The sequence below is a fragment of the Coturnix japonica genome, chromosome 15 (assembly GCF_001577835.2).
Source record: "Coturnix japonica isolate 7356 chromosome 15, Coturnix japonica 2.1, whole genome shotgun sequence".
NCBI lineage: Eukaryota > Metazoa > Chordata > Aves > Galliformes > Phasianidae > Coturnix > Coturnix japonica.
This window is the reverse complement of record NC_029530.1, coordinates 6,861,923-6,875,408: the sequence shown is the minus strand read 5'-3', so window position 1 is coordinate 6,875,408 and position 13,486 is coordinate 6,861,923. Positions and strand designations below refer to the sequence as shown.

General features: G+C 43.2%; 1 protein-coding gene across 3 annotated transcripts in view; it reads right to left on the bottom strand.

Annotated features, from left to right (window-relative positions):
* Positions 1–4,185: 4,185 nt before the first annotated feature.
* The window catches only part of ZNRF3 (zinc and ring finger 3), a 66,242-nt gene continuing 56,941 nt past the window's right edge, over positions 4,186–13,486 (bottom strand). For all 3 annotated transcript variants that reach the window (XM_015878314.2, XM_015878315.2, XM_015878317.2), the window contains exons 4-9: positions 12,354–12,485; positions 11,605–11,715; positions 10,744–10,911; positions 9,992–10,094; positions 8,062–9,807; positions 4,186–7,057 (exon numbers count right to left, since the gene is read on the bottom strand). In XM_015878314.2, the coding sequence (XP_015733800.1) occupies positions 7,014–7,057; positions 8,062–9,807; positions 9,992–10,094; positions 10,744–10,911; positions 11,605–11,715; positions 12,354–12,485 (2,304 nt within the window). In that variant the 3' untranslated portion in view covers positions 4,186–7,013. The remainder of the gene's footprint in view (positions 7,058–8,061; positions 9,808–9,991; positions 10,095–10,743; positions 10,912–11,604; positions 11,716–12,353; positions 12,486–13,486) is intronic.

The following is a 13,486-nucleotide window of genomic DNA, read 5'->3' as shown; positions in this document are numbered from 1 at the left end:
ACATGATTCAGCACACACAAATGCCTCTGTGACACTGACAGCTGCCCTGAATATCACGTTAGCATTTGCAGCATTGACTTAAACAAATAGAAAACAACTGCAGAACAGGAATTGATTCGGACCTTTACCTGGATGGCCTTCTGAGCTCTTACCCAGCAGTTCCCTCAGTAGGTTGGACAGGCTGCAAATATGGCATGGGCTGCAGCCTCCAATGCCTTGACAACAAAACCATCACGAGGAGCCATCTCACACACATTCCAGCCCCTGTCCTGGTGCCTTCCTTGCTGTGTTGTGCTGCTATGGTTGGCTACGTGGTGATGCAATACACTGTTAAAAATTACCTTTGCTTTTTCTTCCTGAGGTTAGGGTAGAGTAGGATAGGATAGGATAGCATAGCGTGGGGTAGGATAGGAAGGAATGATCAAATGGAATAATAGAACAGCAGAATAGAATAGCTCAGTTAGAAGGAACCTGCCAAAGACCATCAAGTCTCCATGGCAGACCAATAGTTAAAGCATGTTGCTAAAGGCACTGAGCAAATACTCCTTGAGCACTGACAGGCACAGCGTTGCCCTCCCCTTTCAAGAACTTTCACATCATTTTTATATCGCAGAGACCAGAACCATATACAGTATCCAAGGTAAGGCCACACTATGGCTAAACATAGGAGAATCACCTCTTCTGACAGGCTGGCTGCGCTATGTTTAATGCACCCCAGAATGTAATTTGCCCTCTTGGCTGCTACCATGGCTATGGGGAGAAGCCATAGGACAAAGGGTGCACCAGGAATAGGAGCACTTTGCTGGTACCTCACCATTTTATGAAGCTGCCTCCTAAATATGTGCAAAAAGTTATGGGTGCCCCATCCCTGGATGCATGGTGAGATGGGGCCCTGGGTAGCCTGATGTGGTGGGGGGCAGCCAGCCCATAGGAGGGGGTTGGAGCTCAATGATCTCTAAGGTCCCTTCCAACCTCAGCCATTCTATGCAGCACGTTGGTGACATCAGTCCAGAGAACATGGCAGCCAGCAGGAGGGGTGGCCTTCCCAATTGAAAATCTACTTTTAAAACAGTTTGTTGACTAAATGATTTTGTATGTACTTTTGTCTTAATATTTTTTACGTTGGAGAGAAAATAGAGACTATAATTTAAAAACAAACAAAAAAAAAGTGTGATGTCATAGTAATATATTTCTATGTGTATAGACAATTATTTAATACAGGATATTCTGCTTGTATCTTGCTAACATTTCATAGGAAGATGTTAGTTTACACTCCGAAAAATAAATTTTCTACACATTGTAATCATGGGGAAAAAAACAATTGGAATTTATTGGTACGTAGGATAGAAGAGCATTAAGAGTAACTCAGCCTCTCAGTTTGGTAGCAATGATGAAACAAGTGCTTCAGATGCCCTTTCTTCCTTGGAATCTCATGTCTAGCTTGTAATTGTATTTGGTTGTTCATCCAATTCTGCTAATTAATGTGCATATACTCTTGGGACCATTCTAACATCCAACATCTTCAGCTATTTTATCATTTAAACATTAACATCATCTGACTCGAGGCTTTATAACGCTGCTCATCCAGACAACCCGATAGCAATGGACTCTGTAGCCCAGGATCCCCTGGAAATGGTATAAATATGAGATTTTTACTGGAAAATGAAGCAGCAACCCGAATGCATCCAGGCCAACACACCAGCAGGTATTGGCTGCCGCTGAGTGAGCATGGCAAGCTGTTCCAGTTTCACCTTCTGCTCACTGAGCCTCCTCAGCCATTGCAAAAGACTGCTAAAGATTTTCTAGTGAACCATTTTACCAGATGGAAGGGTCTAAAGCAAAAGCACAACTCTCACCAAATACCCAATCCAACCAGCCCAACTCGTTCTTAATAGCTTACAGAAACGTATTTCATAACCCTCTGATGAAATATGCTTTAACGAGAGTTTCACCTGAATATTATCCTAGATATTTCTGAGTAAACTTACTATTCTGCTAACTCGAGAGTGAAAAGTGGAGCCCTATTCCTACAGTACCACCCCGAATCCATACATGTAATGCAGCTCCCAGCTTTACTGAGTGCTTGTGCTTTTTAGGATGAAATTTTGCATTCTAAATCTCAGTCTCAAAGACAATTTACTGTAAATCCAGAGGATATCCCACAAACTACATCAGACTGACAAGAAAAGAACAAATCCTGCTTGCAGTGACTCACCGCTGAAATATGTGCTGCGTCTATATGTGGTCATCCCGCATGCAGCAAATGGCTGTAAGTAACAATTATAAAAAATTAAACACAGTAAATTGCTGCGGAAGGAGCACAGTTTGTGTTGCTGAAGCATAGAAGAGCATTGCACAGCAGAGACAGAAGCCCAAGAAAACTCTCATTTTCCTTCAGAAACACCGTTGCCACACAGACACTGATCTCTTACACAGAGGGGATCACACTGCTCTACTTGCCATCCAGGCTATGAGACTCCTTTTAAGCATGTTTATTCTGAATTTGCCTTATTTTTCCTAAGCAACAGCTTCATTCCCATGAGAGAAATGTATTCTTTACCCTGAATGAGACCCTTTCATATTAAGTAAGTCGCAGAAGCGCGAGGCTTCCCTTTCCCATCAAAGATTTGGTTTCGGGTCTATTATATCCCAGACAAAGAGCTGGGCAGGCTGGCTCCAGCTGTAAGAAAGCAGCTACCTTCAAAAGACACCTTCACTGCACAAGGAACCCATTAGAACTGAGCACTGTGTTCTGCACTAACAGCTGTGCAAAACATAAGCAACCAATGCTATCTACTATCCCTCTTAGAACTCAGCAAACACACTCCAAATTGCTACAGCCTAAATGAGACCACGTGCCAGAAACACCAAGCATCAGCATCGTGTACAATCTCATTAAGAAGTAACGCTCTTCTCCTGGGTGAATTCTGGGGTGACTGAATTACAGTGCACTGGAACAGGCCTAGATGAGAGGGGGAAGAACCCTAACCCTAATCCAGGTGGAAACCTTGGTGAGGTGGAAGCAACCAAAGGAGAACAGAATTTGTCTGTATGACTGCATGGAGAACATGTAACATATAGCGACAAACTATTTCAACAACAGCATATATATATGTGCACGTACACGCACAGAGATCATTATCCACTAGCAATCATATCCAAGCCATTTTCCTCTATGCCTTAATAAATGCCTTTGATCATATTATGCCCTCTGTCGACACGATGAGAGCAGCACAACGCTGATTTTAACTGCAGTGGAACCAGTGATTTCATGATCCAGAATATGAACTTGGGTGTAGCTTACCATGTTCAACATGACCTCCCATTTGTTGAATCCATTCACACCATGATGGCTCAGGCCTCCAAGCAGTCTTAGTTTAGGACAATTAGATTATTTTTATCTGAATTTAAGACACAAATAAGTTTCCTTGCTACAGGAAACATGCAGGTTCCAAAGAGAAATGAGGATGCCTTCCAGCAGGTGTCTTCCAGCTGCCACATGATTTGAATGAGAGAGACTTGTATGACCTCCTTACACAGCCTTCATTCTATGCAGAGGTCCAAGAACTGCCCTGGGAGTTATGGACTACCACCATGCAGTGTCGAGCTTCATTGCATCTCCTTCCCTGTTTCCCACAGCAGAGCACTTAGTGCACCAAAGCATGCTGTCGAAAAGATGGGGCTATCTCAATCATCCTCTTTTCCTTCTGGCCCTACACCTTTGCCCTCCCTTCCTTTGTAACCTCTGACATCTAACTTCCACCTCCTCAACAGGGAGACCTGCCAGCTGTGAGCAGGGACCTCAAACAACAGGCACTGAGACTGCTGGGAACACAATTAGGAAGGAGCTAAAATCAAGCCTTACACTGAGCATAACGCCCAGTACAAAACTGATTTGCTTTGCACACTCCAGGGTGGCACTTACCTGAGAGCTGAATGGTCCTGGGACCATCACAGGTTGTTTCCAAAGAGGACAAAAAAACCCCAACACATATAAAAGAAAACTTCTGCATTTTGTAATGACAGACGTTGTTGTTCAGATCTGTACGTGTGTGTGTGCATATATGTGTCTACCTGTTGTTTAACAAATGGAAAGCACTGTTACAAACAGCTCACATAGGACTTCACTTGGAGAAGCACAGCTGTGTTCTTCCCCTCCAAATAAGGATGACTTCCACACGTGTATGCAATAAAACTGTATTTTTTGCGTGGTTTTGCCTTTTTTTTTCTTTTTAATACAGACATTTGTACACTTTCTTACAAAACTGCAGGTAACTACAACTTCTCTTAAATCATTTTTGGTCGGCAAGTACTGTAAAATCTTTGTGTGCAATTATCATGTATTTACAGGGCCTCGTGTTAGTGATTTTCAATGATTATTACAATAATGTCACACACTCTCAACATAAAACATGGCTTAAGATAAATATATTAGTAAATAAATATTCTGAGAACATATTTCCATAAATGAAATGTGCTGCTATACATATACAGAATATATACAGGATGCTTTTCTAGCTTTTAAAACATTAAAAAAAATGGTAATGAAGGAGAAAGAGCCCTTTGACCATATTACAAATCTTTACAGCAAATTTTATACAAAACAATTTTAAGTGCTATAAGATCATTTAAAAAAAAAAAACAAAACAAAAAACAAAACACAACATCTTTAAATAGTGCCTCATGAGCCAAACACAATGACAACTGTTCATGGAAGTAGTAGAAAGGTATTTTGTTATAAAAACCACCTATCACGGCAGCTGGCCTGTATCTGCACAGACATACTGAGGATGAACCACACGTTGGCTGTGAAGCCAATCACAGAAACCAAATATAGGATATCTCTGTAAGGCCTGCAGGGACTGTGGTAGTGGCAGAGATCCCCACAACATGTGAAGGAGGCTGGTACAGGAACACCATGAGCCAGAACATTCAAATACCTTTTATAGAACCGTGCTTTGCCATAAGCTGCTGTGCAGTTATGGAGCACAGCACATCTCAGGCGGCCTCACAGTGCCTCGTGAAACACCAAACAAGGTAAAATCCAGGTGGCATACCATGACATGTGCAATGTTTGAGTGGAGGAAGGAGAAAGGTAAGACTTCTAAATAAAGCCTCATAGAGTTGCTTCTCCTAACACATACCACTTACTGCAGTCATTCAGAGAATGAATAAGTTTTCCATAAACTTTATACGCAGGAAATATGTTTACTGTAAATTTTGTTTCAGTTTTCTACCCAGGTATTGGCTTGTGTCAATTCTCTGAACAGCTGGACTGGGGAGTTTGTTCATTTGGAGGGATCTGATGGGAACTCCTTCCAGCAGAATTGGGTTTCTTTCCTAATTTATCGAGTACAGAAAGGAAAAGTAAACAAAGCAACCTAATCTGTTGTTTCTTGGTTGTTTGCATTTCATTAAATATTTCCTTTGGGACTATACAGAAAAGAAGTTACCTTTACTGGTACTCACAATCAGCCCAGTGCTGCCATGGACATCATGGCTGAAAACGTAACAACAACTCTTTTTCATGTCTTTTAAATACCTTCAAAGCATGCTGAACTTCAGACCAATCTTTGCAGAAGGCTGGCAGTGTGGGCATTAACAAAGTAGTTTCCCTTTAGGAGAATTCCTGCTGTGAATACACCAGGCAGGATGACACTGTGTCCTCAGGCACATGCAGCATGACAGGCAATTAAACCATGCTATGGTAGCCTCTTACTCAGAAGCCGCTGTTTCCACAGGAAACAATTGCTATCAGAAGTGACGACAGACATTATCCTATGATAACGAATGTCCCCACTAGTACAAGAACAAGAACAAAAGTATGTGCCCAGGCTAATGGAGTACAGAAAACTCTGTACACGAGACGAAAATGAAGCACAACTGGCTGGGCCCAAGAAACCTTTAAAACAGATCAATCTATGGAAGCTTACATCAACCACAGCAACAAAGGAAACAATGACTAAACCAAGTCCTCATTTTCCTGCATGTGCAATGGGTGACAAGCACTGCTTCCCTTAGGCATGCTTGCAGGCTATAAGGGAACAAGACAGATTCTGACCTATTTCCAACATGAGCCAGGCAAGCGACAAGCCCCCTGCAAACCCTATTGTCCTGCGTATGCCAGCATTTCCCACAGCCATGAGGGGGGCTACAAGTGCCTATAAAACTTCCTATGGAAGCCGAGATTCACTATCTACAAAGGTTTCACCCTTTCTAAACACTTTCTTCTACCACCTGTTTGGAGGAAGGGTCCCCCCCTCAACATTCTTCACCAGTCAGAAGATACAATGAGGTCCATGTTTTAGCAGGAGATGGGAATATGAACAACCCGAGCTAACAGTATCCCTACCCCCCAATCTGTTAAAACTAATCATGATGGCTGGAGATTCTTCCTAGCCAAATCATCAGAGCAGCATAAAAGGCGGGGAGGGGAGAGGAAGAAAGAGACAGTCTAATCCTTTACCTCTCTCAAAATCACACATATAACTTGCTGGCTACTAGGATTTGCTACCAGGATTAATTGATATCTGAACATCCATTCAGCAGCTGTATCCCTCTGGACTACTTTATTTCAAGGTGCTATCTGGTTTCTAAGGCAGGTGTAGCCCTGAGCTTATCAAAGGCTGGACTCCTTCAAGTAGGAGGTAACAGCGTCTACACATAGCCTGGCTTATTTAACACACCGTGTTACCTCTCAGCAGGAGCTGACACGGTCACTTCTAAAAAGAAAATATAAATAACATTTTGTCATTAATATAGAAACGGCAGTAGAGCTCAGAATGCTCCACACCATGTCCCACATGGGCTTTGCACACCAATGGAGGCCTGAAGGCTTCAGGCAAAAGGGAGAAAGAGGATAATCAAGCTGATGTGGACATAGAGGAAGTGGGGGAGGGACTTCTCCACATTACCACTTTTGTGTGTTTGTCAAAGCTTAACAAATTGAAGTCCGTGTGAGTTTGGAGTCTGTGATAAGCTCCACTTCTCCACCTGGTGTCATCTGAACAAATCTAGTCACCAGTCTGGTTTCTCTCCAAGGGGTGAGATCCAGCACCTGAATGACAAAGAGAAAAGTTCTGGTTAAAACTAAAGAACGCTGCATCTTGACTCCTGTGCCCATTTGGGTCCCACCAGTAGAAGAAATACTGACTGACTGGAGCACATTCAGCACAGAGCCAAGGTGCTCCAAGAGCTAGAGCACTTGCCCTGTGACAAGAGGGTGAGGAAGTAGGGCTTGTTTGTAATTCCAGTTCTATGACTGTCATGGAAATGGAACTGGGGTCTTAGGAGTGATGCATGGAGGACAAGAAGTAACAGGCTTTCACTGAGACATGAAACGTTCAGATTGGATATAGAAAGAAACTTTTCTCTATGAGAACAGTCAGCCACTGGAACAGGGGACAGAGAGGTTGTGCACTCTGTCTATGTCCTTTCGAGGTTGTCAAGGAGATTGTCGAGATCTGAATGCATAAACTGAGTCTAATCTGAGAAACTGAATGATGTGGTGCCATCTCAGAGCTGACTCTGCTTTGAGCAGGGAGTTGGACTAGATAATGTCTTGAGAACCATCCCAGCCTAGGATGTTTCTGTTAACTCATTTAAGCCAGGCAGGTTTTTTTCCCCTTGTGCAAGTCAATGGCAGATATTTTCTCACATATTCTCCTAGAGCAGTTCCAAGTTTTCCACTCCTATTTTTCAGCTCCATGTTGTCAGTCCCCTCCTGCTATTCTGGCTTTGCCTACTCTGGTACTATCCATTCAAACATGTCAAAGCTCCCAGACTGGCACAGTGTCCCTGGCTCTGGGGACCTGGAACTAGCAGTAACCACAAAGTATGAGAATGAAAGCTCTTAACTATCATCTTCTATTCCTCTAGCTGAGGAATGAGCATATGTAATGAAACAATAACACGGCTGCAGGAAATATTAATTGATTAACTGCTCTTATGCAAAAATTACAGTAAGCATTAAGGCTGCGCATACCTGAGAAACTGGGATCTTGCATTTCATATGCTACAACTAAAAAGGTAGGGAGTAACCAAAAGAAGCAAACTGATTACCTGTGACTTGCGTGGTCGCTGTCAACTTCTGGGAGTGTGGAGTGGAACTAGGAAAGAGCATTCTGGTTTCCTCTTCCTGAGAGCAGTTTTGACGTAGGAAAGATGTTGCCTCATAGCACACCTCCCTCTCGTCCTGTACCTCTCCTATACCTTGGCAGTGCAGGTAAGTATCTAGCTCAGATGTTCCATCCCAGGAACTACAGCCACCTGTGCGGGTCCCTTGGCACTCTGTAGGTAGAATTAACTCACAGTCTCTGTCTTCAGGAATGATGGGAATGCGTTGACCCAGATCGTGTACACCCTTATAACAGCTTGGCAAGGTGTCATCGGGAAGCGTGTACTGCACATTCACTGCATAGTCTTCTGTATAGCAGCCACCACCTCCACTGCCACTGTTGCTACTACAGGCTACCTGCTTCTCTTCATAGAAGCAGCATGGCAACCCTTCGTATTTTACCCTATCTGTCCTATGCAAGTGGTCTGATTTAATACTGTACAAGCCCTGGGTGTTCCCTGACTGTGGTTCTATCCCTGGGCCACACGCCCCCCACAGCGGAGAGCTGAGGAAGAGTGCACTACAGTCAGCTGTCCCGTTTCTAGGCTCCAGGGCAGAGTGCTGGAGTTCAAAGCAGCACGCGCATGCTTGCTCCATAAGCGGCCCTGTTATCTCTGGATTCTTCCAGTTCATTTTAACATCCAAGGCAGCACCAGGAGCGGCCTCAGGTCCTCCCTCTGAGGTAGTGCCATTTGGATCCCTGTGCTCTAGTGAGGAATTACTGCTATAGTTCATATCCATGCTGCAATTAGACAGTTGGTCCCCTGAGGAAGAAGCTGGCACAGGCCGGCAGTCAGCACTCACCAGACTGTGACTGTGAGCTGGAAGCTCATCCTGATGGGGGTCCTCCAAGAGAACAATTGCACCCTTGTTTGTACCACCAGCCTCACCCACTCGGCAAGGGCTTTTACTGCGGTAGATGTATGGGTCATAGTCACTGCTCAAAGAGCTGCGGAAGGTGGAGCAACTCCCATAAACACCTTGGTTGCTGACCTCGGTGCAATCAACCATGGAATCGCTAGAGGAGCAGTGGCACTGACCAGAACTGCTGCTGCTGCTGTCACTCCCAGGGCAGTCAGCTAAATATCCACTGCATACCGAACGATGACCATGATAGCAGCTAAAGCTGGAGGTACTGCCACTCTCCAAGCGAGATGAGGGCACTACGTGTACCACAGGAGGGAAAAGCACACTGCTACCAGGCTGAAAGGCACGGGAAGGACCCTTTGAGGAAATGCCAGTTGAAGGCTGTCCATCTTGCTCAGGGTAACTAAGGCCTTGGAAGTAGTAGTGCTGATACATGGTCTCATATTGGGAAAAGCACGCTGCTTTAGAAAAGTTTCGTCCTCCAAACTTGGGTCGTCTGAAGTTGTGAGCTGGAGAATAAGCCCTATGTTCCAGGCTACAGTGGTGTGTGTTTAAAGCATGGTCTAAATGAATAGGCTGATAACTTCGGATATAGGCTGCAGATTGGGCTTGGTAGAGGCTCTGTTCACCATGTCGCTCAACTGTAAGTACTGTGATGGGATTTCCATGAGGGTCCATGCTTGTCCGTGTAGGATATGCTGTTATCTGGTTTGCTCTGTGCACTCGGCCTGGGTAATGGACAGGCAGAATCACCCTCTGCTGCCGGCTGCGTGCTGAGTTGATGGATTCCAGGCAGACTGGGCCTGTGTTTCCCTTCTTCTGTTCTGAAGGAGAGAAATAAGAGTGAAGAAGCAGGAGTATAGTCTGCATTTCTAGGGTTGCATTACAATAGAACTATGGGCTTTACAGACACCTACATACAGGCCTAATTTCTGTTTCATACTGTGGAGCCTGAAGTCCAAAATATACAGTACAACTGAGCATCCCCACCTAATTTGCAGCACTTACCAATGATGTTATGGCGGCAGTGAGGGCAGGTGTGATGCTGCAGTAACCAAGGATCCACACATTTCTTGTGAAATCGGTGAGTGCAGGGAATGACACGCAGCTCCTAAAGGAACACATGGAGGGACATAAAATGTACTGAAGCCTAATGAGTAAATCCTCACACCTTAATCCTAACTTCATTGCAAGTAGCCAGCATTTTCAAGGGTGCTTTTACTGTGCCCTGTACCCTAACACTTTGGGCAAACCCATACTAAAGTATTAATCTCCAACACGTGAAACTTACTTAGATAAAAGTCAATGGAGTCCATTTAAAAATGCCTCTAATTTTTATATGGAAGTTTAAAGCTTTGATTATTGATTGCCTCTGTCTTAAGGGGCCTATTTTCTACTTCATCATTTCATTGCTTCCTCTGAGTAGAACTACATCAGAGAAGGCAAGCACTGATATCAACCCAGAAATGGTAACCAGGAGGCCAAAACTGGCTCCTGAACCTTGTGGAACTCCCTTCCTTCTCTGGTCTCCCATCAATGCAGCCTGAGGGAGGGATCAACCTGCAAAGTGAGACCTCCTCAGCTCTCTTTTTGCAGTGTGATTACATTGGTAACTGCAGAATGCAGTTGAGGCTGCTCGATGCAGTCTGTCCAGCAAGTGGCACAACATCAATATGTGATGTTAGCTAGCTGTATGTCATAGGGCTGAAATAAGTCAGCTACATTCTCAGCCCACGTTGAAGAAACTCTCTATCTTTTACCTCTCCATCAATGTACTTCTCCAAGCAGATGGCACAGTCAGAGGTCGAGCTGCTACTGAGTGTATCCAAAGCACCGCAGCTACCTTCCCGGTGTCCTTTGCTTTTGGACTTAAACTTCCTGGTCTCCATTTTTTCCAGTGCTTGCACTGCAAGCCTGTTCATGGAATTCTAGAACATAAGAAGAAGACAAAAGGCAACACTGTTGCATAAGGGACTGTAGTGTAATAGCAGAGAAAACAACACCGTATCAAATTAATGTACCTTATCAAATCACAGCAGGCTCAAACTAATGCACAATGCTTTGCATTCCTTATGCATGTGTACCCATGTAGTGAGCAGTATAAAATACAAACTGCAGGGTCCATTAGCTTCTGTTTGCTTTCTCTTTCATGCTTGATAGAAAAAAAATACCTCATCTAGAATTATCCCATGTCAATATTTTTTTTACTTCACAACCTTTTCCAATTAAGAATCAAAGGATATTATTCTACTGAAAGAGAGCTGTTATTTCTTTTAAATCACTGTGTTTTCTCCAGAATACATCCACAGAAGTTTGGACTTCTTTTGGAGCACCTCTGAATAAACAGAAATACTCTTCCTTCCCAAAGGCTAAATGCTTCATTCAATATTCAGTGCTTGAATTTAACTGAAGAGACACCAAAGGTCAATGTAAATTTCTTTTAAAGACATCGTCACATCCTTCCAAAAGCCTACACCTATGGATAAAACCTTTCCCCATAGATGGCTGTTCTAAATCAGCATACTGTATTCCTAAAGGTTGCAACTTCCAGGATAAAGTAAAAGAAAGTTTTCATTTCATTTCAATTCAGCATTCAATAAGTATACCATTACTGCTCTTACCTGACTACGTCGTTGTTTCAGTTTGATCTTGACAAGAAGAATGAGGCAAACAAGAGACACAACCACAAAGAAGGCCAGGAAAATTCCCATATCAAAGTACTCGGTGGGTTGCTTAAAAATTAGAACAACAACATTATTTTTCCTATCTTTCTACCAGAGTCAAATCTACCGTTCCTTTCCCTTTCCTACTTCTCAGAGGTCACATATACACACAGAAAATGGTAAGTCATCACACTCTGCTCATTAACAAGGATTCTATGGGACAAACCTGAGGTACATTTGTTACTGCAAGTGAATGAAATGGACAGAGTGCCGACCATGACATGTCAGATTTTACATTAAAGTTACAAATATCAGGTACAAAATAACTAACCCATGTTTAAAATACCCCCCAAGACGTTAATTAACACAGGGCAGGCTGTCTTACAAATCTGAACTGCTATGTGCATGCAGTAACTACAGCATGTAACTAAGAAAAAGGAAAGCCTCTACTATGTAAAACTGTTAACCATTTATAAATTTTAAAGAATATATATTGGAGACATCAGGACCCACACTGTGGATTCTACACTTAAACATAGCTACGTGTCCACAGTAAAGTTCATCAGTTTACTTGGGTCAACAGAATTTCGCATCTGTTAATTCTTATGGAGAGCATCAAAACATCTTTGTGCTCTGCAGTTAGCAAGCACTGCAATGTTTAGAGTAACAGCAATGCAATGTTTAGATGAAGTTTCTTAAAGTCTCACCCGTGGGGGGCGATGCTGAATCCTTGCTCGTGCCACTTTCTGCTTGTTAACTATGTTCATTAGCTTGACAGCATCAGCACCCTTCACATACACCACTGGTCTCTTCAGGGGGTCTTCTAAGCCCTGGTTCAGCTAGAAAAAACAACAAACCTGCTCAGAAGGCACATTTCAGCACAAGTACTTCTCCTCTTCTGGAGAATGGAAAGAAGAATAAATGAACATGAAAGCAAAACCGATTCGAGCACCAGTTGTTCTTCCCTACTACAAACCTAAGTGTTCACTTCAGTCCATTGGCTGAGAATCAAAATGCATGGCACACAAATGTCCAGAACTGCATGAGAAGGCAGTCAGTCAAGTACCTCTTATGGTTAATGTATTAAAATAGGTCTTGTCATTCATCTTCTGGCTGTGAGCATTTGCATAAGCTGCTGTCTGTCCTGTAATAGAGCCTACACTGCCAGCTGCTGCACAAACCACCTTCCATTTTATTTGTTCATGCAAATACTCAATAATCAACTAATTTTCCAATTACAGTGGCTAGCTGCACCCAGTCAATTAGCAACAGTCCAGGAAGGAGAGCTGTTGGTAGATGGAAGACACAAGGAAGCAACAACTCAGCTTTGCATGTTCAGAGACAGATGAACAGCTGAGAGTAATTGGAAGCTGCAATACCGAGAAAAGACTGGAAACAAGATAGATAACATCCCTGTGAGATAACTTGTGAAAAAATACCGAAGGTGTTTGCAAAATTAAGTCTGCAGCCTTGATGCTCACGCAGACCACAGCTCTCAAAGCACCCACTGCAGAGTCCACATTCCTCAATCCAACAGATGCTCATTTCATAAGCAAAACCAGTTTTTTAAATGTAAACACAGATAATGTCTCTCTCTTTCCCTAGGAAATCCAGGCTGCACTTGAAAATATTCTGCTTCACTTGTTTCTGCTGTAGCTCTCTTTAGACAGAAGAAAACTAAACCAAATGCAGACTGTTTTCATGCTTGTTAAGCTTATTTTATCTGCTCAGTTAACTCGAAATTGCTTGGCAGGATCTTAAGCTTCTCACAGAAATATTAGCTCACCCATCTAAAGGGAGAAGATGGAACTTATACAGTGATCCCCAGGAAAAAAAAGAA